Source organism: Urocampus carinirostris, chromosome 1 (genome assembly GCF_059441175.1).
Source record: "Urocampus carinirostris isolate Australia breed hairy pipefish chromosome 1, RoL_Ucar_1.0, whole genome shotgun sequence".
Lineage (NCBI taxonomy): Eukaryota > Metazoa > Chordata > Actinopteri > Syngnathiformes > Syngnathidae > Urocampus > Urocampus carinirostris.
The window spans coordinates 16,350,426-16,376,468 of record NC_142349.1 but is presented as its reverse complement, the minus strand read 5'-3'; the positions used below and the strand labels follow the sequence as shown (position 1 = coordinate 16,376,468).

Here is a 26,043-nt window from a genome sequence, read left to right as displayed (position 1 = left end):
AAATAAAGCCTCTGGGAATCATTTCAGTATAAAAATTCACCACTATATGACGGCAATGACATGTCAAGACGCTTAGTCCTTAGTTTTGCTTCCAGTATGACACTGTATTGAAGTGTGTGGGCAGCCCATATGCCGAAGATGCAAAACGGGTTGAGAAAAGCGAAGATATAAAATAGATATGGACGGTTAACGCTTCAAAGTATTATTCTTAAAAAAAAAAAAAAAAAAAGATGACGAAGTCCCTTCCTCATCGTCTGGGCTGGAAGGGACAATGTTTTGTGTACATCCGCATTCGCTTGACGAACTGAATCGTGATATCTTCACCTGAAAAATTTGGATCTGCCAAGTTCATGCATGTCATAGCATACGTTCAGTGTTCTTGCAATAAAATGTTATTTTGCAAGCAAAGTCCCCTTTTGTTTACATAAAGCATTGTTTAGACATTGGGGTGTCACAAATACTTTTTTTAAGGAGCACTGAAAAATAAGTTCTGCTTAAAAGCATCCTCTTTCACAAAAATCTATTTTTCTCAAAAGATCTCTTGCAAACGAGTACTTTCAACAAGCTTAGCAATGTTCAACCCTGGTTGACTACACAATGATAAAATCTAGAAGCATAAATGAGGGTTTAAGTTTTTTGTTGTGTCCTATGCCTATATAGGTACAGAGCTAGTCAAAATGGCAACAATTCGCTGATACTGGCCCTTCCCATTTGAGAGAAAGGTCTGGCATTGAATGAGTTAATGTTGTTTGTGTATCTTGTGGATAACATAGAAATTGTTTTGCAGTAAAAGTGCTAATTTTTGCATTGGGAAACATTTTATTACCTCGACCTCTTTTATTTGGGAGGGGAGGTCATTTTTTAAACTCTGAAAAACTTTAATAAAGACTATTAAAGCAAAGCATGGTAACTTGTCCTGAGACCATTGTTTTTAAAGATATTGTCTTGTTTTCTATTCACATAAAATTGTTTTCACACAAGAGTGTTCCACTCTGCACTGTTCTTTTGAATGCAATTGTGGTCGTTAAGTGGGTGACTTTTCATTTACACGCCTCAATTTTAAATGTCTTTCTTTCCAAACTTCTTGATGTTGCTCAAGTACGGGTATGACTGTCCTTTTAAATGTTGTTAAAGCCCCCAAAACCGAAGAAAAAGGTGAGTGTTGATGCAGGTGGAGAATGACAGAGTGGACAGTGAGAGAGACAGGAATAAGGGAGGGGGGTGTAGGCCTTGGGGAGAGAACAAGCTGGAACCTCAAGCAATTGATGGGGAAACAGGGGAGGGGTGGAATGAACAAGCATGTATGGCAGCCAAAGGAAGGGAGGGGTGTGTGTGGGCAGAGACTCTTGTGAATGAGTAAGCTGCAGAGCCATTTTTCCCGTTGAGAAACTGCATGCTGGGCTTCCTGCACTCGAGACGCAGAAAAAAGGAAGAACGAGGGGAAGAAAAGTCTTCCTAGATTCTCTACTTGGTCCTCACAATCTGGCCTTGCATGTCTCGTTCGGGTTGTTTTTCATTTAAGTTGGGGACGCTGTGAAGAGGACACAATGGAGCAGAGAGCCCTTGGCAACTGGGCCGTTGTACTACTGAGAGGGGGATGGGGTAGGGGGAAGACCGATTCACGCAGCTAACACAGCCTGCCGGCTGCAGGATTCCATGGCTTTTTCTTTGCGACTGAAGCCGCTCTTCCCGTTGCCTCTTCTACTTTTTCCGGGAATAGCCAACCCTCCCACCCAAAAGGCCAGTTGGACTACGCAATGGATTTACTCGTGTTTTGTGGAATTTTCAGAAACACACCAAAGCCTTTGGCTTAAATGGCTGTACTGAATGACGGAAGGAAAAACAAACTTTTGTCATTGGATTTTTATCCCTCTATTGGGATCTTGGATTTTCTTTGTATAAATGGATTACAAGATGCACGCCAAATCCAACAATTTACTGGATTTCCAAAAACTGGATGCCCTCCTCGAAAAGATTGCACATTCAGTCTCTGTTAAAAGGTAAAAGTCTTAAGTGAACATTTTAAATTGCATTAGTCATGGGGGTTGGGGTTTTAGCAAAATTATTTAACCAATAATAACTAATAAGATTCACCTAATGTGCGTTTGTATGCTAAGGAAGAGCATTGTAACAGCCTGGAGTTCTGATTCTTGGGACTGTCATGTGGCAAGCACTATCTATTGTATCTACATTGCTCAACAGTTTCCTATTCATATTTGTGAGTGTTTCATGTTGAGGACATTATTGTTTTTTCACATTTTTAACACATGCCGTTAGCCTTACCCTGTGGTGTGAGAGTGGGTTCGGAAGGGAGCATGGGGAAAGTGACTTGATGAAGAGGGGAGTTTGATTCATAGAAGTTTTACTTGCATTTCACAGGAACCTTCAAGCTTAGTGTGAAAGAGTCTTTATTTTACTTTGAAGCCTATGTAGAGTTTTGGTAAGTCTATTTGAGTCACGGCATAATGTGACTCATACACATACAGGCACTTAGCGTAACCATGATAGGAACTCTTTACTCTGGAAAGTTTATGATTATTGGACATTATCCAGTTGTGGTTTTGCTTGCTGAACCCTTTGAGCATTTGAAAAAAAATCATGATATTTGTGGTATCCGTTTGTTAATGAAATTGTGGTGCAAATATATACCATAGTCATTTGGTTATGAAAGAAGCTTCAACCGTTTGGGTTTAGAAGCAGTCATCATTCTTGAGTGGGAGTAAATCTTAACATTCTTTTAGCAAAAACAACTAAGGATTGGCTCTACATGTCTCCATTACTTGTTTCAGAAGGATGAATATACATTAGTTTTCTCAAAATAACCATAAGGAAACACTAAACCTGTTTAAAAAGATACACGTATGCTCCAATAATAAACCTTTTTTCAACACATTTTATACACTATAGCACAGCTATTTGATCTTGGCAGCCAACTCAGAACATTGTTAGGGACACGCTCCATTTGTGTTTCCGGGTTCTCTTTGATGTTAATCAGGGTCTCACACACACAGATTCCATGACCCTAAAAATTATTTTTAATACTGAATGCTATTGGACAAGTTTGGTTTGGGGTGTAGATGGGCCTTGAAACTATGAGCCCCCCACCCCCCACCCCCTTATATTTGGTCCTCATAAACCGAGGTGCACATATAGTGTGGGTGGACTTTTCTGATTTTACTGATATACAACCAATTGTCTGGTTTAAAAAAAAAAAAGAAAGACTCAAACTGAACTAAGCAATAAATATTATTGATTTGATCTAGAATAACAAATTTTGCTTTAAGGAAAAAAATACCAGTTTGACTTTGAATATAAATGTTTCTTATCCATAATTATTATATTCATAACCAGTTAAAATATCCACAAAGTCAACTATCACTTCAGCCTTCAACCAGTAGGGGCTTTATGGCAGACTGGCCTGACTGAAACCTTTCTTTAGTCATGAATGCTCGCACAGTATGCCAAAAACCCATGAAGGACTCGCACTATTAGAAATTAGTAATTAATGAATGCTTAATAAAATATTGTTTTTCTGACTCAAACATTCATCTGCTCAAGGCATGTAATTATACATTAGTTTATTGGTCAATATCGCTGATGAGTGACCTACGACCTACATCAGAGCTAGGTTTTACATCATTGTTGTCTACATGTTGACACAATTGTTTTTAAATTAATGATTAAGCTAATTGATATAATTAACAGAGATATACCTAACAGCATGTAATGGTACCCTTATGTATACATTTCAAATGAAAAGGTTATTTGTAATCAACTATTCTTTCCTGCTTCGACATGTCAATTCCGGTTTGGGGGGGTATTGTGTTACGTTAATTGATGGATGAATCTTTATCCTTTGAAAAATCAATTTTAAAAAATCAATAGCGAGGGCTACTGCAGTTTAGATTGCCATTTCAGAAATATATGTAAGTCTCTCCCAGAAGGATAAAGCTGACGTATTAGCTATCAACCAAGCTAGCTGTCAGTGAGTTTTGTTCCTAAGACACTGAGGTATAAGTATTTTTTTCATCGGACAAGATTAAGGCTTAAATTATGAAAAGTCGATTTGCATAACAACATTGTCCATGTACCACGGCTCAGAAGAGAACATTCCAATAGGCATGTAAATGGGAGTAAACTAGATCCATACAAATTTGGTTTAACTGGAATAATCAGTAAATCAGGTAGAAGCACTTTCTGTGGTCATGTCTTTCGTAGGAAAGTGGAATATGCCTTTGTGGTTCACCTAGCCTGTGTTCTATGAATAATTAAGCAATTTACTTTGAGGCATCAAACTACTCTTGTCACTTAAGAGCAAGATTGAAGTCTGACATATTTATCTGAACTCCCCATACATAAATGATTCATTGAGACTTTAATGGGAGACACGAAGCGATATCTTGGTATGATCTTTTCTTTTACAACTCCTTTGAGGCTAAACACAAAAGTACATTTCCTACTGTGAGATGTCCACACACCCCCACTCTTTCACTCCAGGAACTAAAGTCTCTTCCGCTCTTTTCAACATTCCTCAGCAGTCGGCAGTGATGTATGTGCAGAGCAGAGGTCAATTGGTCTTCCATAGCTTAGGGGCATTGTAGGACATGCAAAAGACAGGAAGTGCACTTTTTGAATATCCTTACTTGATGGTTTTGAAGGTCACTGACAAGTTTGTACTTAGGAATCCTGCCAAAGTGAACCCCTGATGTAATAGTTTGCTCCAAATGATTTTTTTTATCTTGGTTGTTAACATAAGTTTCTGTCAAAATGCTCGTTTGCAGTAACATAAGAGAGCTGCTTACTGTTGTCCGTAGCAAACGCCACAATCAACAGCGAGAATATTCTTGTAAATAGTTTCGTTTCCAACCTGAGTGTGGCCAAAGAAATGAGGAAAGAAAGTGAGGATGTCAGCCCTCCCTTTTCTAGACATTTTCTTACTCACTTCTTGTTGAAGTTTAGACAGACGTGGGAACATAAACGTTCTTATCAAATAAGGTTGAGACAAAACCTTTTTCAAACTTCCTCAAATGTATCCCACCACAGATAAAAATTACTGCATAAGCCGGGTTATATATTGACAGCGACCACAAAATTCTAAGTAGGATTCATATGCCGCCCCATGCCGTTTCCAGCCTCGCCAACTCCGCTTTTGGATAAAGCATGCTGCCACCCTGAGATACTTCTTACATGCATTTGTACAAGAATATTCAGATAACATGACTTACAAGACCTTAGTATTGAACTGCATTAGTTGGAGGCAAACAGATATATCCAGTATAATCCTAAAAATAAATTGTGAAGTGTGCCGCTCTGAAAAGGCTTTTAAGGTTTTATCCGAATCGTCTCCATCTGCAACTGCATCAGATGTTATTAATTGGTAACCTTGCAGGAGGTGTTTATGTTCCCACATTTGTTGCAGGTGAATGTATTTTGTGAGTTTTTTACTACTTTTCATAGCCAGTCATAACCAGTGTTAAGAGGGTTACAGTTGTTAATGCTAATGTTAATAAGCAGTTCAATATCATGGTAGTACTGTTGTGACTACCGTATTTTCCGCACTATAAGGCGCACCTAAATGTCTTAATTTTTTTCAAAAGCTGACCATGCGCCTTATAATACAGTGCGCCTTATATATGGCTTAATATTAAATTCTCGCAAACGCCACAATCAACAGCGAGAAGATTCTTGTAAATAGTCTCGCAACTTACGCAACAGCCGCCGACTCGATTTTCCCCCGAACGTGGAGTAGTCCGCGGTGTATGCTGGGATTTATATACCGGCGTTTCATTGGCTAACCAATGTGTCAATCATCATTTGAATCGATCGCTATTGGCTAAAGTTATTCGGAGCCTCGGATATAATGTAATCAGTTTGACTGAATCATCTGACTGTTTTGTCAACGTTCCCATTGTAGCGCCTTATAATCCTGTGCGCCTTATCTATGGAAGATATAGGACCAAAAAATATTTTTTGGGGGTGCGCCCTATAACCCGGTGCGCCCTATAGTGCGGAAAATACGGTACATGTTTTGTTTCTATTGAATTGTCCTTGTTGAGTTTTTCTTCAAATGTGCTTTCTTTCGCGCTTCAAAGTCAGCATTGCCACTATGACTACTGGGCTGTTTTTTCACTCCAAGTTGACGTAAAGAAAATCACATATTAATACATATAATCATAGTTTTGCTCACATTTTTGCACTTGATGCGTAATAAAGCTAAACCACTTTATCTTGTTAACAGTGCATCAATATTGTCATCTCATCTCATTAGCCGTACCGCTTATCCTCATTAGGGTCGCGGGGGGGCTGGAGCCCATCCCAGCCATCTCCGGGCAGTGGGCAGGGGACACCCTGAACTAGTTGCCAGCCAATCGCAGGGCACACAGGGACAGACAACTCATTCGCTCATTCACACCTAGGGACAATTTGGACCGGCCAATTCACCTGAAATGCATTTTTTTGTAACGTGGGAGGAAACCGGAGTGCCCGGAGGAAACCCACGCAGGCATGGGGAGAACATACAAACTCCGCACAGGAAGTCTGGAGCTGGATTTGAACCCACGACAGGTTCCCATGACATGAACTGTGCCGCACAAGCGCTAACCACTGCGCCGCCGTGCTGCTCAATATTGTCATGATATTCTAAAAACTTATTTTGGGGAAAATTATCTGCCATTAGCTACATCAGACATACTCGACGGTGATCAGATGATAATTCTGCTGTATCTGAGTCAGATCAGGATTGTTCTCCTGTAACTGGTATCAACGGAAACCAGTACCATCGGTTTCATGTGGGGAGCTAACCCCTACCCAAAAGAACGGCCAGGCTGTCCTTGCCAGAGACACACCACGCGAAGTGGTGCCCTGACGACCCAAGTGGTTAAGGGATCCGTGTATTTGAATAGTAATTCTTCAAGGGTGTCGGTTCATACAAATGAATAATTCCATGAAAAAGTTGTAATCAGGGTTATGAGCATGGTTGTTTGAAAAATAATATCAACTTTAAAGGTACCACTTTTGCATGGTTTCCATTAGAAACGAAATTAAGATTCTACTCAATATACTAGCTCAATACTTAACACAGAATCTGACTACTTATAACCATTTGGTGTTTGTTTTTTTTTTCTTTTTATTTAATTTGCAAACGTTACTGTTTTTTTTAAATGTCAAGATGGGGTGCTGAGTTTACATTAATAATAATGCAAAATTAAATTTAATTTTTGTAATTAAGTACCTGCAAAGACGGGGTGAAACTTTTCAAGGGGTCTGAATAAATTCTGCACTTTCTGTATATATTTTTTCCGATTTTTAGTACTATAACCCCTTTTCCATAAAGAGGCATACAATACATCATCAGTCTTAAATCTGAATTCAACTAAGTACAAACCCATTTTTTATTTTTTTTTTTATTTTTACCTGGGGTGACTGTCAACTATCTTGTTCAATTTTGCACTGCTGGGCATTTTGCTATGTTTTGTCTAGCTGCAGGTATATCTATTTTTTGTTAAGTGCTGAATCTGTGCACACGTGCTGTCATAATGGCAGTATAATGTTGGTGTCACATGACCCATGTATAATAAATTCAAACTCAGCCGGTGAAGTCCAATGAACTAATGTTTTAATCAACAAAAAATAATACTCTATTGGTAGAAGATGCACACTATATTATTTCGACCTTCTCATCACATGGTCTGTTTTTAGATTGATACATTGGTATGTACTTATTTTCAAGAACATTTTCTGAAACTTTGTATACACTTCAAGGATTGTTTAAACAGTATTAAAATCACGACAGATGCTTCCAACCCAGTATGTGTTTAGACATCCCCATTACATGATGGTTTCACGTGTGAGCACAAGTTTAATCCTTTGCTGTGTGCTTGAATGCCTCAAGGAGACCCAAGGCGGTGATGATCATGTGTTTGTACAAACTGCTTCCCTGTTCACATTAGGTGACTCATCATGAATGGTATTACTCACAGACAAAACAGACAATAGTTTATTTTCCAAGGTGCCGGTTCTGTACGCTGGCCGCCATTCACGACCCAGATACCATTTTTTACATTCTATTTTTTGGCTGCCGAATAGTCCCATCGGACTGCCCTCAAGAACCCACCTATGAAAAGGTTCTATCCTGGCAACCAGTCGAAACTTGTGATTGGCTGACAGAATATTGTATTGCTTTCGTTTAAATGAAACTTTATTTTGAACACGAACAAAAGAAAACGATACGTTCAAAAACGAGTTGCAGTGTGTGAAATAACGTCTGCCCGGACGCCCGGGGCGTGCATCTTTTACATCGGGCGTACAACTTACAAAACGTCTCCGCCCGGGTGGCCGACAACTTTTTCAAGAAAAAAAAGGTTGTTTTTTTTTCAAATCAAACGTTTGCTTTATCCCGATTTCAAAATCTCTGTTCGGTTTGAAAATTTCGGAATTTCCGTTTGTTTTGTAATTTGCATACTCGGCAGCCAATCAGAAGCCTATATCAATTAACTTTGTGCTTCCGGACTTTCCCGAGCGTTATAAAGTCGTGCATTTGCATATGGTTTTCCAAAGTAGACGCCCAGAGAACACAAGAAAAATGGATAAGTGGTTAGGAATCGAGCCTGTGATTTGACTGTTTTCCAACGTGGATGCCTCTGATATCAATGCCTGGGAGATAATCCATTTTTGGAAGTTGCTGCCACCTTGTGGGTGCTATGGTTAACTAATTTGATTGAATTTCGTTGAAATCAGGGGTTATATCCAAAGCCTGTCTTCTCTTGTTCAAGGAACTGTTTAATTTTTTTTCTTTTGGCTCAACAATCGCGGAGTTATGGTAATTTAAATAGATACCCCCCCAGTGTAATAAGAGGGTCAAAAAGACAAAACATAGGAGCTTTAGCCAGATGAATTCAGCATCAAAGCTCCCACTTGCCTGCCCCAACTATAAGTTGTAAATGTCTGTTTTGTGTTCTTATTCAAATTTATCTCTGTGATTTCACCATCAACAAAATATTTATCCACCTTGTTGTTTGTTAAACACAGATCTAGATTGAAATTAATTTGCTTAATATAATAGTGACAGCATTATAATAACGATAACATTCTACAATAATGATAATGGTCATATACTATAGTTGATATTGACATAAATAAACTCAATAAGCAAATATTATTGTATTAGTTGTAATAACAAAAATAACTAGCTTAAATATTAGCTTGACCAATCTATTGGCTGTATAAGGCTTCTGCTTACATTATTTGTATACAAATAATAATAACAACAGCAATAATAGTCACATAACAGTTATAATCATCATCATAGAAATAAGTATAATGATACCAGATGAATTTAGTTTGATGCATCTTTTAACTCTATAATCACTAAATATCATTAAGACACCAATAATAATGACAATAATGAGCAATAAGGGTTATGATAATAATTGTAATAATAATTATATTAATAATAATATTGTTTATTGGCTTAAACAATCCGTTTGCTGTATAATTGTTATGATCTCTAAGTTTTGTTCAGACCCTGTTTAGCTTACTTCTTTTCATGTTCGTAATTTGTGGATGTTATCTCGCAGTACATCTTTGTTCAATTTATATATGAGTTGTGAAGTGGAAAGCTCTATTAGATCTCACAATTTTAATAATTTGTACTCCAGAAATAAAATGTTGGTGTGATCACAGTATTTTGCCTTGTGCAAAATTCTTATTGCATGTTTTTGGATTCTAAAAGGGGATGGAGTGAACTTTTGTAATTATTGCCCCAGACTTCTGCACTAAAAAAAAAAATATGATAAATATGCATTATAAAAAATGCATTATAGTTTTTAAAGAATTTGGCTTCATTAATAATTGAAATGATTTTATAAAAAGATTTCTGACAGGGATATTTGCGTCTACTTCCGGTCCGACATTTAAAAAAAAAAATCTACAAAATTTGATTTGAACTATAATTGTCACTGTTCTTATTGATAAAATAGTTTGGCTATGCATTACTTACATTATTAGCTTTTATTATTGTATTTACAATTACCCAAACACCTTTATTATTGCATTGTTCTTATGTAATAAACTGGCATAATATCCCTTCAATTTGTTTTTACACGTTTTGTACCGTGGTTCGGCTTCCTTGGTTCTTAGTTTAATTAAATATATTAAACTTAAATTTCAATTTTATTGGCAAATATGCTCTTACACAACATATAGCACACATGAAATTGCTTCTGCTTCTCCATGTGTAAGCCAGCGATAGATAAGGCACAATACAAATAACTAATAGCAGCAAGAAAAAATAGAAGCTGCCATTAAAACACAAATAGCACCAAGTTTTCTTTTATAAATCAAGTAATGTATAGAAATATATTGGTTTTGAATGATAATTGTGCAAAATATATCCTGATTCTTAGAACAGTTGTGCAGCGTTCCTGCTTTTGATTGTTTTTTTTTTCGATGCTTCACTTCAGGTGCAGATGCCAAGGCGGAAGATTTAAGTATCTTTTATACAGCTATTGTGGTGCATTGGCAAGCTACACTATTATTCTCTGCTCAAAATATTATAGTAATTTTCTTAGCATTTTTAAACATTGTGTGAGAGGACAAAATCAAGCAGCAGCTAATATTTTAAAAACTAATCAAGGAGTAAACAACACGACTCCTTTCTTTTGCAGTAGTGCTTGCTTTATTTTACCTCTTTCTCTACCTCTTGATTGTTCCCATTTTCACTTTATTTCACAAAGTACATCTATTGCATCTTGTTTAACGTATATGAGCGAATTTACAAATTGTCATCCCGAACAGCACAATGCACATAACGATGCTCTTATTTAAGCGTTAAAACGTTTTTGGTAGCCAGCTGGCCTCCCATCACCGCACTCTTTCACAGCAATATACTACAACTATACTCAGTAAATCAATAAGGAATGTTTTTGTTAACATTTTCTGAAATATGTATCTCAGGCAAACTTGTAATACTTTACTAGGATTTTAATTGGTCTCTTTGGGCATTGTTAATTTAACTCTACTGAATATTTCCAAAATATATAAAACTTAAATTGCAATTTTATTGGCAAATATGCTCTATACACAACATATAGCACACATGAAATTGCTTTTGCTTCTCCATGTGCAAGCCAGCGACAGTCTTTAAATCACAAAAGTGTGTGTCACTGTATTGTATTTCAATTTACATCCAATCAGATTTACGATCGTTGAATGTTACTTGTACAGTAATGGAACTGCAACTCAGGCCGTCTATGATCACCCTAATCAAGCACACAAAGCTAAAAAATGTATATCTTGCGAAGTTTTGTTACTGCTAAAGGTTATTGCACTACATTTTTGCACTATTGACATGATGCAATATTTTTTTACTGTATTATTTTTTACTGTTATTAATATAATTATTACCACGTATGAGTCTTGAAGCACCACCTTCTGAATTCCTTTTGACTTTACTTTATCTTATTTTTCTCTTTTAAGTCTTTTACGTGTTTATCCTGGAGTTGGATGTCTAATCTGGTTGCAAACACTGTTCACTATGTTGTTATCAATGACAATATTAGATCAAAGCGGCGCTGCCACGAGCGGCTGCCTTTTCCAGCAGCTGCCCTATTGTTTTATTGTCTGCTCCTATCTTCGGTGTTTTTTCCAGTTTTGACAACTACACTATGGATTATTTCTATCCTATAGACATGGGTTTTGTATTCAAGGAACTTCAACTCCTTGCCCTGAAAAATTCTCGTGCCGGCGTGATGAAGGGGCCTATCGTGGAAGGAAAGCCGGAGCTAGCGAAGCGGCTAGCGGCGTTATAAGTCTTCGGTACCATCCGTAATCATGGTAAATGCGAACTCACGACCAAATAAGATCATCGAGTGCTGGTGGAAAACATCGAAGCGCACAGGAAGCGCAGTTGCTGTGTTTTGCGGAAACGTGGCTCACGTTTAGCATTCCGGACGCTAACGTGTAGCCACCCGGAGCTACCCGGAGCAATCCGGCTTCAACGCCGCTAAACAGAGACACGAAAGCCGGGGCGAATCGGAGATGAGGCGGACTTGCTAACACGAGGTGGTGTATCCCTGGATTTTCACAAAGAAAAGTTTTCCATCTGCCGCAGGGATGTCGAATTTTTGGACTGGCGTGACGTCATCCACTTCGCTACAAGCACCCCTAGGGCATCATGTTCATCTGTTAATAAACAACGGGGTAGACTGCTGGAAGTGTGAATTTCCCTACGGGGATGAATAAAGTATCTATCTATCTATCTAATAAAGACAATTCAAATCAACTCCTGCCATTTAGCTGCTGGAATTTTGTCAAAGACTAGGTAGGTCTGAATGATGCATTCCTGAGGTTCTCTGAAAGTTTAATAGATGAAAAAAAATCTCCAATTCATTTCACATTCAAAAAATACACAATTTTAAACCAAAACTTACTTACTTAGATGAGCCAAAATCTGACAATTTATATCCACAAACTGTATCCGTGATTGAGTTTACATCTATATTGTACAAGTACTGTGGCAGGAAGCCCTGTGCTCTCATTAATTGTTTTATTAGTGTTTTTCAGAGGACCAAACTATTCAAGCAGGGGCAAAGGCATTTCTCTTTAGTAAAACCCCCTGCAAAATGAATGACATTACAAAGTTCACACGAATAGTTCTACTTGTACTTTTATTTTTAGGGTGTCAAAGAGTTTTAGAATTATGTTTGGCATTGTTATTATAATAAAGAAATTGGACTGCTAAAATATACGTGGAAATCCCCCCCTCTTTCTTTCAAGCTCCAGCCAAACCAATAAACACAACTTGTCTAAAGGAAAGAGGGCAACATTAGGTTTTTGTTTGCATTCTAAATTCGGTATTTAGCTCAGGTAACATTTTATAGGTGGGGATACTCTTTGTTTAATACTGTAAGGAAATTACATTCTTTTACTCATTACTCAAAAAATACTCCTAAAGGTAATCCCAAACTCTCAAAGATGCAAAATCTAAGGCAACACTAAATGTTGTTTTACATAAAATCTATTACACCGATATTTTCAGATTATTTTACGAGATAATGCCTTTTGAAGACAGCATGTCTTTGTCATCCTGAGCTGTGATGTCATCGGGGGAACACCAGCACCCTAGCAAGCAAGTCACTGTATTGTTTTTCGTGGTAATTAGTCGAAGAGTTTACGAGTGTTTAAGCAAAGATTTGGTAGTTTTGGGGGAGAATGCCTGGGCATTGTGTAACAGGTGGATGCAGTAAAGGTATAACAAAAGGCAAGCAGCCCAAAGTGGGCTAATTGGCAAAAAAACAAAAAACAGCCGCAAATGGGGTCGGACGGGGCCGATCAACGAAATGCGGCTGCAGCCTCGGCGGAACAACACGAGGTTAGCTGACCAAAAACCAAACAGTGAAGCAGCCAGGCTAACCGGGAACCAACAACAAAAAGCTAATCACTACGGCGATGAACACGAAGCCCACCTACCGGTAGCAAACACATGTTTTAATGGGACTCACCATCTTGAAAGTGTTGTGTTCCTTCAATGACGACACAGCTCTAACACAAACAAGTCAGATGGGTCAATTTCAAGACTAAATTTCTCGAGTTCCCCGGTGCAGCCATGGTGACATCACACACCCCACACATATTTGCATAATTGTGGGGGAGGAACACTACACGTTTTGTGTCTAATTGACAAAAAAAAAACTGGGAATAACTTTAATTGATTTTCTCTACTGTATTTCAATTGGTTTAATTAGTTTTTTGCTGACCGTTTCAAAGTCAAGAAAAACTGAAATGCTGCTAAGTGTTGAGAATAAACATTTGCCCCCTGTTTTTCTCCAACCCTCAGAGAGTCCAGTGAGGAGTGCAATGGGATCAGTGGTGCTCTGTCAGTGGAGTCTGTGCCGGGGCCAAGATTGAACTGGTGCTCTGCCAACAGCACTCCCCCTGCCGTTGCTCCAGCCCCTGCACCGGGGCCCGAGCCCATGCCTAACCCGGTCAGAATGGGGGACGGCCTGGACGCAGCGCAGATGTCGGGCAGCAGCAGTAGCAGCGGCAACCAAGGGCAGCCCCAGACGATCGGAAACCCCGCTCCACCAGAATACATCAACCTGGAAAGGCCCAAGCGCCAGACTAATCAGTTGCAGTACCTGCTCAAGGTGGTGGTGAAGACTCTGTGGAAGCACCAGTTCGCCTGGCCCTTCCACTCGCCAGTGGATTCAATTAAACTCAATTTGCCGGTAGGTCTTCTTTTCTCGGTTTTGCTTCCGTCACAAAACTTTGATGATTAAGTAATCTGGCACATATTCTGTGTTTACTTAAATACATTCAAAAGAGCCTTCTGCAACATAAATGTGTGCCTTTTTTAAGCATTGAATCTTAATATGAAAGCTGTACTGTGAATGGGATGATTTGGAGAGTATTTTATATTTGTACAGATGCACCATACAGTTATTGCCGTTCAGTACAAGACACGCTATGATGTGTCCTATGTCAACAAAGTAGCCTAAAATTATTTTAATGTTGGTCTGGTTACTGTTAACCAAATATACCTAGCACATGTGAAAAATAGACATTTTAGAAATGTCCTTGCTTATATATTCCTGGATGTATTTTTCTTTGCCTAGCCAGTTTACATAAATAGCATATTAAAATAATTGGCTTGGCTAGATTTCTGAACAAGTTGATTCCCTCCGCAGGACTACTACACGATTATAAAAACCCCGATGGACATGGGAACAATCAAGAAAAGGCTTGAAAACAGCTACTACTGGAATGCCCAAGAATGTATCCAAGACTTCAACAAGATGTTTACCAACTGCTACATGTACAATAAGGTACTGCGTTGGTGGTTATGATACCTGCTATAGATTAATAAGACGGAGCCCGATTACATACAGTACTGACAAGACTTCATTGTCATTGAAGCCTTCAGATGACATCGTCTTAATGGCAAAGGCACTAGAGAAGGCTTTCCTCCAAAAGGTTGCTGACATGCCCCAGGAAGAAATAGAGATTGCAGTTATGACAGGCAAAGGCCGTGGAAGAGGTCGAAGAGATACCGGTATGTGCTTTTCTTGGTTTGTTTTGACATGTTGCCCCTTGGTAGGCTCCACAGGTCTCTTACAACAAGGACTAACGGGCTCAGAGACTATTCCCCAGGGCCCAAATTGTTTTTCATAACTTATTCATATATTTTTTCCTTGATTTATTATTTTTTGCCTATTTTTTCAGGAAGTATTTTATCTTATTTTTCTCTTTAAAGCAGTGGTTTTCAACCTTGTCGGAGACACTGAACCACAACAGTTTGTTTCATATGCGCATTCATGAAAGACTTCTTTAATGGAAGATTTCTTCATTTTTTTTCAAAGTCAAGATATTATTTTTTTCTTAGATCTACTTGAACCAAGATGTTTTTATACCTGAATTTGGGATTATTTACCTTTTACTGCTGTTCTGAGTATTATTTTTTCGAAGTGTTGTTTTAGTTTTGCCGGTGCGAGGCTAGAATTGTTCAACTTGGCATTGCAAATCATGCTGATAAAATGCTGACTCCCATCCCAGTCTGTGATAAATGAGAATCCGTATTGTTCATATTTATCAGACAATTTATTTTTTTTGCTTGACATACTATGGATCTGTATATGAAGAAAGTAATTACACAAGATACTACAATGACATTCAGATGTTGGATCACTCCTGAATGCGCTAAATACCTCACAGGGTTCCAAGCGATGTCACGTGATTATCTGCAGCCCATGATGCCCAAGCGGCGCATGTCATTGCGTATCGACTCTAGTCGGTGTGTTTTGACCTCAGTGGCAGAGGGTCCATCGAACCCCTAAGTTTTGAACCCATGTTAAGAACCACTGCCTTAAAGTCTTTATTACATGTTTAGCCCAGGATGCCATATTTAATCTTGTAGCAAGCAATGTTTAACCATGTTGATATCAATGACCATAAAGTCAACTCTAGTCACTGTAATCCCGCGTCGGAATGTTGTTTTCCTCTGAGTAACTATTTGTCTGATACCCAGGTCTCAACCTGAAACCAGGAGCTCTCATCGATCCCTCATCCACAACCCCTCAAACGCGAGGTCTGTCGAACCTCCCGGCAGCTCCTCCAACCAGAGGACCGTTGCAGGGCCCGCCTTCTCTACCTCCTCAGCCTTTACTGCAGGCCCCGCAGTCGCACGTCCCCCCAACGTTGCCAAGCCACGCGGCACAGCCTGGAGTGCCGTACTCTTTGGGCCAATTGGATTGCACTCTTCAAGTTCCCATGATGACCTCTGTGCCTCCCCCTGTTCAGACATCCCTTCCCCCAGTCTCCATTCAGAGCACTGCCCCCATCTTGCAAAACCCTATCACTATGACCAAAGTGAGTTTTGGATTGGCGCTCAAGGATCATTTCCCTTTTTTACCCAAATCACTTGAACATCAATGCCTTGCAACAGAGAGGTGCAAATACTCTAAACAAGACGAGTGATCGACGCAAATATTCTCAGACAAGGTTTAGATCCAAAACACTTAACAAAAGCCATTTGAGGCTTGTCACGCTATGAAATGCAAGAAGTATAACGTTTTTAATCTCGTAATGAACTCCGGATTCTAGTTTTCGTAGCACTTCAGTATATTTTTACAGTAAAGTCTTTTTGGCATTATGTAGTGTACTTTCCGCACCATAAGGCACACCAGGTGTCCTATATTTTTCATACACAGGACTATAAAGGGCATGAATTAGTGACTAAAGTAAGAGTCACCGTGTGTATGCTACACATTAATGCAATGATGTGTCGCTGACCAATATCTCAAACTATTGTATACAATGGGAATAGAACCGGAGTGACGGAAGTGAGACTGCCGAAATCTTACCAGTGGTACTGGTGTCATACAAAATGGTGTTAGACCTCATCCCATTATGACATTATTTTTACTCACGGTGCAAACACGTAATTGTATAATGCCTTCTCAAACGTTAAATTGTCCACTTCTTCACATGTGCATCAAAAACCTCTGGTGATTCATATCCATATTTACTGTTTACATTCCAAAGCTTATCTGTCATATTTTGCGCTCGTAAGGCGCACTGGATTATAAGGGAGACTTTTCAATTTCTGGGCAAAAGGATTCTTGGGTGCGCCTTGTAGTCTGTCAAAACACAAATTTATCGTTTTACTGATTTTAAACTATTCAATAATTAGACTTTTTTTTGTATGTATCACGTCAGGCCTCAACATGTAAATACTCTGGCTTTTAATCATTCCAGAAAGTAATGCTGAATGTTTTATTTTGTAAATATTTCAATTATGAATTTTCTTTCCCTCTTTATTATTAAGAACTTAATTCATATTTTTTTTTATTTTGTATGTTTCATCAACAAACCCTGCGATCAAGTTGATTTTCTTTCCAATGTAAATTTTTATAACTAATTTTACATATTATATTTTTTTTATCAAAAATTCGGAGGATCACCCCACGGCTGTATTTTTAGTCAAATACCCTTCCAGTCAAGTAACATTTTCTTTCAATATACCTTTTATTGATTGTATATATCCTTATTGGTAATTATAATTGATTGGTATTATTAAAGATTGGGAAGACTGCTGATTTTACAACCACAAGAGCAAAATCAAAATGAGTGTTCTGTGCTCTTGGTTTTGAAGTAAACTCTAAATAGGTTGTTAAGAGAAAATTCAGGGCTGTCAGACTCACATAATCTTACCTGCTTGCTTCATAAATGGAACCAAACCTTTTCTTTCATAAACATTTCGATTCCCTAGTGATGCTTTTAAAATGCAAGCCAAATTCGGGGTTTCTAGGATCGATCAGCCAGCTTTACGCTGACGTGTTACTGTTTTTTTATTCCAGCAAAGAAAGAGCCAGAAAAGAAAAGCAGACACTACAACACCGACAGCCAACGACCAGCTCAGCGAGTCTTCTCCAGCCGAGTCCAAGTCAGGGAAGACCCTCCCCAGGCGGGAGAGCACTCGCCCTGCCAAAATTCCGAAGAAAGAAGCACCGGACTCCCAGCATCAAGTAGCAATGGGAATGAGTGGGCCCAGTAGCGACCACAGCCCCATCCCACAAGACCAACTGGGATACTGTTTGAGTCTGGTCAGGGAGATGCTATCCAAAAAACACACCATGTACGCTTGGCCTTTCTACAAGCCCGTCGACGTGGCTGCACTAGGGCTTCATGATTACCATGACATCATCAAACATCCCATGGACCTGAGCACCATTAAGGTGCGTATTGATTTACGGAGTGCTGCATGAAACGTACCATACTTTTCCCTGATTCATATATTTTTTTATTATTCTTACAACGCTTAGGCAAAGCTGGAGAACAGGCAATACCGGGATCCCCAGGAATTTGCTGCTGATGTGCGGTTAATGTTTTCCAATTGCTATAAATATAATCCACCTGACCATGAAGTGGTTGCAATGGCACGCAAGCTGCAGGTAAACCTTTACATTCATTATGAACTCTGTTTTAATAATCCCTTTAGTTGCTCTGATTGCATGTTTTCAAACTTTACAAGTAAAGCCAAGCCACTTTTTCACAAAGGCATGTTTTGTTTCGAATGATATGATCCGCAATCTCTTCGGGCAGTTTATTTCTTTTCCAATCATTAATTGTATCCATAGTAGATGTTGGGAGGGGAGCATAGAATGGAGTATTGCCAGGAATATAAAAGTTAGCGAATCTTCTGCAACGGATTATGAAAGACTATATATGGAAATATATAATAAGAAATTATATCTTATTCAAACACTTATTGTGGAATTTTTGTTGCTGCTAAATGGTTTTGCACCACTTTTTTACTATGCATCTAAGGCCAGTCTCCAAGCACCTTTACTACTACCTTATAAATATTTTTTTGCCTATTAAAGTCAAAGTAATTTCACAAATGTACTTTCCTCTATCTTATTTTTCTATTTTGAGTCTTTTTTACATGCTTTCCATGTAGTGCCATGTTTAATCTCGTTTTTAACAATATTCACTACATTGTAATCAATGTACAGTTGTTGATGTAAAGAGGAAAAACTACATCAAGCAAACCTTATTTGCCAATTAGAGGTATGTAGCAGTTTCTCTTAGCGGCATATGTGAAGAAGATTTAATACAGCAATGAATTTTCAAAGGAGTAGAAAAATTACAATACGTAAACTACACATTTTCCAGATGAAAAGTTGTGTCATGATTAAGAATTCGCCAGGAAGCTGCTTCATTTTAATCGAGCGCAATATTCATGAAATCAGCATTTTGCATAGACACATGCAGGAACTTGGGCAGCACGGCGGCGCAGTGGTTAGCGCGTGTGCGGCACAGTTCTGAGGTAGTGGGAACCTCCTGCTTGGGTTCAAATCCAGCTACCGGCCTTACTGTGCGGAGCTTGTATGTTCTCCCCGTGCTTGCGTGGGTATCCTCCGGGCACTCCGGTTTCCTCCCACATTCCAAAAACATGCTTTTCAGGTGAATTGGCCAGTCCAAATTGTCCCTAGGTGTGACTGAGCGAGTGAGTTGTCTGTCCCTGTGTGCCCTGCGATTGGCTGGCAACCGGTTCATGGTGTCCCCTGCCCACTGCCTGAAAGATGGCTGGGATGGGCTCCACATTCAAAAAGTAATGAAACATAAAAAATACAGTTTCTTACGAAGATGAATAGGATGATATTAATGAAAAAATGTGAGTTTATTGTGATTACCTATGGTGTAGGGAGTCGTCATAACCAATGTGTGCGCTTGGTGCAGAGAAAGACGTGGTGGGGTTGTTTATAAATGAGGACTGACGGAGATCCCTGTCAACCTATACGTTTCCCTGTATTTGATAAATTCAAATTGTGTACGCCGTGTAACAATTTTTTTTATACAGGATTTTTTCTTTATTAAAAAAAAGAAAAAACAACTTCTATTGCCCATTTCTGCTGTAATCCGGATGTCTCAGTCACTGGTTGTAGACAACAACGTCATCGTAGATTGCTGATGTTGTTGCGGTTTTCTACATAGTCGGTCTTGATGTGAGTTAAGTTTCTGCATTATGTTTTTAAGGTATATTATCGCTTAACAGGGAGAATTGCAACCATTAATACATAGAACAATTGGATGAAGTTGACAGGTATGAGATTGAGAGTTTGTTGATGACACATATGCACTTACTGTACACTCAAAAATAAGGTTACTGCCACTTTAAGTGAATGTACACACATTTTTCTCCTGTAGTAGTTTTAATGTGCGTACTGAAACCAACTGATGCTTGCAGTGAGCAGTCACGAGTGGTGAGCAGTCTCATGCGTGCTCTAGTGGTAGCCTCTGTGACATCTCATGACCTGGACTTTCCTTCTTAAAGCGAGCAAGTTTGTTTTTGCAGATAAAACTCCTGTGTATATATATAAATTCTTGTGTTTAGGGTTGCTCATATAATGAGGTACATTACTATAGTATAGTATGTTATTGCTTGCCTCCAAGTACCTAATGATCGGTGTGTTTGTTTTTTTAATCGGGCTGATAACTCTGCCGTTATATTTTGCTGTCTGATGACTTTTGGCCCAACATCTATCCTGCATCATTTAAAACAACTTAAATTATTGGCAATTGGGCTTAACACCATCGAAATACTGTATGTTTATTCTTACAAAGCCCCTGTTGTAATTCAGATGTAGAAAACCTTTTATGTAATTTTCTTCTAGGATGTGTTTGAGATGCGCTTTGCCAAGATGCCAGATGAGCCAGAGTCAAAGCCTATTGACTTAGTCCCAGCTCCTCCACTCCATCACCCCGCCCCAGTTAAACCGCAGCCTCCAATGGCCCACATCCCTTCCTCCTCTGACAGCTCCAGCGACTCTTCTTCCGAATCAGAGTCTTCGACCGACGACTCAGAAGAGGAACGCGCTCAGCGGTTGGCTGAGCTCCAAGAACAGGTCAGTCTGAAACAAGCCAAGTTTTACTTCTAATACATTTTGGCGGCGGTCATCTGTCGTTATAAAATGGTTTCTTGTTTGTGTCTAGCTGAAGGCTGTCCACGAGCAGCTGGCTGCCCTTTCACAACCTCAAGCCAGCAAACCAAAGAGAAAGGAAAAGGAAAAGAAGGAGAAAAAGAAAGACAAACACAAGAAAAAAGTTAGCATGCCCAACCTTGTTGACGAGATCCAGGATGCGACACCTGTCCCTCAGCTTCCAAAACGGACCAAGACCAGTACAAACAACAGTAAAGAGCTTCCCAAGAAGAAGTCGAGGTGTGTTGTTTGGATTTTCCCAGTGTCTGAAACTCATGACAAAAAGTTACCGGACACCAGGGCAGACAACTCTGAAAAGTTGCCTGCCCAGCCATAAAGTTGCCTGCCCCATTTTTCCCAACTTGAAGCACAATAAGACAACTAATCGCAGAAAATAAAGAAAAAAAAGAAAAAAAACAATTGTTGCAAAGTATTAAGGATTGATAATCAGAATTTATAACAGAACAACACTTTAAAAATAAGTTTATTGTAAATCTACTTATAACATTCATTGCATGTATATGACATCACTGTTTTCCATCTGCCATCAGTATGTACCTGTATTTACTCATCTTCATTTATGCAATGTTTGCGTTGCGTCGTCTGCTACAAGCCACGTGAGATCCTCTATCCTCAATGCTTTTAATGCATGTTTACGTTTTGTAGCGTCATACATTTTGTTAGCTTCTTTTGAATTTTTTTTCTTTCACAAAGTTATTCGATGCAGGCTTCTGATTGGCTGCCGAGTAGGTAAATTGCCAAACGAACCAAAATTCTTGAAATTTCCAAAACAAAAGAAGGTTTCGAAATTGAAATAAAAGGTTTAAGTTGTTCCCCCCCCCAAAAAATCGTTTTTTTTTTCCCTCCCCTTGAAAAAGTTGTCGGCCACCCGGGCAGAGACGTTTTGTAAGTTGTACGCCCGACGTAAAATATGCATCTGTGGTTTGAGAGGCAGAGGAGAAGGAATACGGGATTTTGTGTTATTGTTAAGCCAACAAGAAAATGTGCAAACTTAAAATGGTTTAAAATGCTTGAATTTAATTTTGTTTTCAAGGACTAAAATGTGCTTGAATTTTGGACAAAGAACCTGTAAATGTATGAATTTGATTAGAAATTATATATGTAAATTGCAGATATACAGCGGGACCTCGCTACTTTGCGGTTCCACGTTCGCGGGTTCAGAGCTTCGCGGGTCTAAAAAAATAATAATAAAATTTAAAACTTTTTTTTTGTTTGTTTGTTTTTTGTTTTTTTAAGGGGCGTCGCTACTTCGCGAATTTTCACTTTTCGCGGGTGGTTTTGGTCCCCATTAACCGCGATAACCTAGGGATTACTGTATTATGAATTGGCTTTATAAGTCCTTTAAAAAGTGCTTAATTTTTAGCCATAAAAAGGGTGTACAAACCCTGTATGTGGAATGGTTAAATACACAATTAGAAACTGATTGACTTTCAGTCAGCCATTGAAGTTTTTTGAAAAAATCATTCAGCTGCCACCATTAAGAGCTGATGGAAATATGTCCTCAATCAAATCCAAAACCAAAAATTTACAATATCAAAAAACTTGTAAGTGGTGTCATAGTTACCTATACTTACTGTAAGTAAGAAGTATTATAGATAGTCTTTTTGGGGGGGAATGGTTAATAGAAATAAGAGCGCTTTTGTTCATTTTATTCATTTTAATTTTTATATTCCCAGGGTTCCTGTAGATCCCTGAAAAGTCTCAAAAGGCGATGAATTTATTCATTTTAATAAAAGGCCTTTTTGGGCATTAAAATGTCTTCATTCCAATTTTCAAAAGTCTTAAAAATGCGAACACATTAATAAGATTTATATTTGTCTAAGCTAAAAAGATTTAGTAACATTTATCAATTGTCTTATTTAATAATTCACAGATTTATTTTTGTGGCAACATCGCGTGACCACAATAATGGAACAAAACAGTGATGTGGTTTCAGTCAGGTCTTCTAGAGCAAAAGCATGTGTTAAGTGTACCCACAATGCACATAACAGCTTCGGACAGAGGGGTTTACTTTGGACCATGGGAAAGTGTCAATTTAATAAGAAGAGGCTGTCCGAAGAACATTTTTCTCCATGGCTTAAAGCTGTGCCAGGTAATGTGTGCGAGGCACAATTTACTGTGTGCAAAAAATATATATTTTGGGGTTTTGTTTGTTACAATTGTTTTTTTGTTTTGTTTTTGTTTTTTTGTTGATGTGGTCTTAAATTTAATTTCAAAAGGCATTAAAATGTCTTAAAAATTATTGAATTTAACTTGCCCTTAGCGTTCGGAACCCTGACTCCTTGTGCTACATGTGTGATAGTTTGTTAAAGTTTGGTAGAAACTCAAAATGAGGAGATAAAGACTGTTATGGATTTCGAACTTGCAAGTAGAACAGGAGAGAGCCCAAACTTCAGACAAGGAATTCCAACTTGAAACACCTTCCCTGAGCCATTTATTATAAATGTCCTAGGTAACTTAAACCAGATCTCCATTAAAGGGTGTGGAGATCAAAGAACAGCAGCATGATTGTCCGATAGTGACAACGGTCTAAACAGTGCATAATCGTCAAAATAACAAAGAACAATCAGCAATAGTGGTCAAAATCAAGAACTGGCATCCTGTGCGACTGCCTTTGCTCATATCAAATTTTAAAAACAGAATAAACTTATCAACTTGTTTAAGTGCTTTTCTCTTAAATGACTTTTTAATCTGTTTTGTGATTACAGTAAGAAAGAGACGCCAAAAAACAATCTGGCTCCCAATCTCCAGCCAATTATCAGTCTCGAGGACAACCTGGCGGCCTCCTCGGTTTTGTCGGAAAAGTGCAAGCCCATGACGTATGAAGAGAAGAGGCAACTCAGTCTAGACATCAACAAGCTTCCCGGTGACAAACTGGGCCGCGTGGTCCACATAATCCAGTCCAGAGAGCCCTCGCTCAAGAATTCGAATCCTGACGAGATTGAAATTGACTTTGAAACGCTCAAGCCTTCCACTCTGCGAGAGCTGGAGCGATACGTTTCCACGTGTCTTCGCAAGAAAAAGAAGGGTGGAGGTCAGCTTTTATACCAACTCGTCACAAGGTTGTGATGTTGAGATTTACATACATTTGTTTTGCAGCTGAGAAGTCTATGGAATCAACAATTCCCTCCAAAAAGACAGGTTCTACAACTGAGAGCAGTGGCTCCAGTTCTGATAGTGAAACTGAGGCTCCAGGTTTGTTCTCCGCAATCTTGGTCTTTATCAAATTATTTTCATTTTTGTATACATCCATAACATAATTTCCAAAATTTTTCAGGAACGATAAAACCGCAAAAGAAGAAGGTCCATTCTTTAAAGGAAGGGAAAAAGGCACATTCACAGGGTCCCCCCGCTCAGCCGGCTCTTCATGCGCAAGCGTCAACGTTCCAGCCTCCAATGAAGCAGCACCAGGCCCCCCCTGTGGACTATATGCCCACTCCCGTTACCGCACTGGAGTCTTCCCAGATGCTGGAAAACAGCTTTGAGTCCTTGCCATCGTTTGGCCAACCTCTCATGCATCTTTCCCACCATACGGGAAACTCCTCGTCCCCCGCACCGCCTCAGCTTAGCGCAAATCCCGCTGGGCAGGTGTCTCCCGAGACGCACCCCTTCCTCAACCAACATCCCATCCTCCCTTCTCCAGGTAGGATTCTATTAAATTAACTGTGTTAGTTAAGCAAGGTAAAGCTTTAAAGTTGTGAATATGCTGTATTTTACAGACTCTAAAGCACATCGTTTAATAAGCTGCACATCTGAGTTATATGATGTGTGTTGTCAAATGTAATTATTCTTAAAAAAGGATAATTCGTGCTGATACATTTTAATGCCCGCCTTTAGGGAAGTAGTTAAATTCCCCCCTGGTTGGATGGGTTGATGGCTCAAGTCATGCTGACTTGAGGTTTGAGCAAAAAGTGGTAACTTATTCTCCCTTACCCTCTATTTTGCTTTTTACTCTAGCAAAGTGTGTTCACAATGAGGGTAGGATAGTCCCAACCCTCCCCAAAGTAAGATGGAAGAGTGAGGGACACAAGCCGATTTTGACCAAGTCGGGTTAGGAGCCCCTTCGCTTCTTCCTAGCTAGCCCCCTCGCCATTACTAACCAGCTGAAAGCGATTGTGTGTGGGATGACCCAATTATCAGTGTTTTTGCTGTGTTGTGTTATGGAACGTATATCCCTAAAGAAGGTGCTGCAGGACAGAAAAGGACAGAGATATAGGAGAGGTGGTCTCCATAATAATTTAAATGAATTTGATTAGTGTGTCTTTTTTCAAGAATCAACAATTTAAAAATTTGATTAATCGTAAATCGGGGGTTTGAATTTAAAAGCTTAAATATTTTAAGATGCTGCCAATTATTTAACAATAGCTATTAACCAGTTAATTTGGGCATTTGGAAACCAGCCAGTGAAACGCATGCTATGAGGATTTTTTTTGCACTAGCTGGGAGTGTTAAAATTGATTTAAAGCTGATTTGAAATGAACTATTCTTGCATGAACATTTTGTGTTAGAGCAAGTTTTTGTAAAATTAAGCTCTCCTTTTAACAAATGTTTTTGGTAGGCCTCACTGCTTGAAATAGATAAAAACCATAATCGTCCCAAACAACTGATAGAATCACAATTTTTATCTTGGCCGTACTTAATCGCCAAAAGCTATTGTTGCCAGCTTCCTCAACGCTATAAATAAGTGGAAAACACTGTAGTCTTTCAACAATTTAGCCACACATTCATACAAGCCAAAAGGTATAGAGCAGGGGTCCCCAAACCTTTTAGCGTGGGCGCCACATAACTTTTGCCTTTTGTGATGAGGGGCAGTAGTGAATTTGTAACAGAAAAAACCATGACGATTGCTGGAGTGCCTGAATGAAAAAATGTATTGTTTTCCAGAAAGTCTCAATTAAATAACCCTTCTGGATTCTTCACAGAACTGAAGTGAAGAAATAAATATTAACCAAATAAGATGACTTGCGAAAAGGCAGTAATTTTATTCCTGGTACCAGAGGTAAATGTTAACTTTGATTGTGCATTTCACATGTTACCATTATAA

At 38.9% G+C, this 26,043-nt stretch overlaps 1 protein-coding gene across 2 annotated transcripts in view; it reads left to right on the top strand.

Moving 5' to 3' along the window:
• The window catches only part of brd4 (bromodomain containing 4), a 41,805-nt gene that overhangs the window by 5,516 nt on the left and 10,246 nt on the right, over nucleotides 1-26,043 (top strand). Inside the window, exons 1-12 of one of the 2 annotated variants that reach the window (XM_088328732.1) lie at nucleotides 1,399-2,000; nucleotides 13,835-14,225; nucleotides 14,685-14,822; nucleotides 14,914-15,049; nucleotides 16,022-16,362; nucleotides 17,853-18,230; nucleotides 18,318-18,446; nucleotides 20,673-20,903; nucleotides 20,992-21,218; nucleotides 23,708-24,033; nucleotides 24,099-24,194; nucleotides 24,277-24,642. In XM_088328732.1, the coding sequence (XP_088184858.1) occupies nucleotides 1,903-2,000; nucleotides 13,835-14,225; nucleotides 14,685-14,822; nucleotides 14,914-15,049; nucleotides 16,022-16,362; nucleotides 17,853-18,230; nucleotides 18,318-18,446; nucleotides 20,673-20,903; nucleotides 20,992-21,218; nucleotides 23,708-24,033; nucleotides 24,099-24,194; nucleotides 24,277-24,642 (2,857 nt within the window). In that variant the 5' untranslated portion in view covers nucleotides 1,399-1,902. Of the gene's footprint in view, nucleotides 1-1,398; nucleotides 2,001-13,834; nucleotides 14,226-14,684; nucleotides 14,823-14,913; nucleotides 15,050-16,021; nucleotides 16,363-17,852; nucleotides 18,231-18,317; nucleotides 18,447-20,672; nucleotides 20,904-20,991; nucleotides 21,219-23,707; nucleotides 24,034-24,098; nucleotides 24,195-24,276; nucleotides 24,643-26,043 lie in introns of those variants that run through there. The other variant, XM_088328740.1, reaches the window with a different exon arrangement.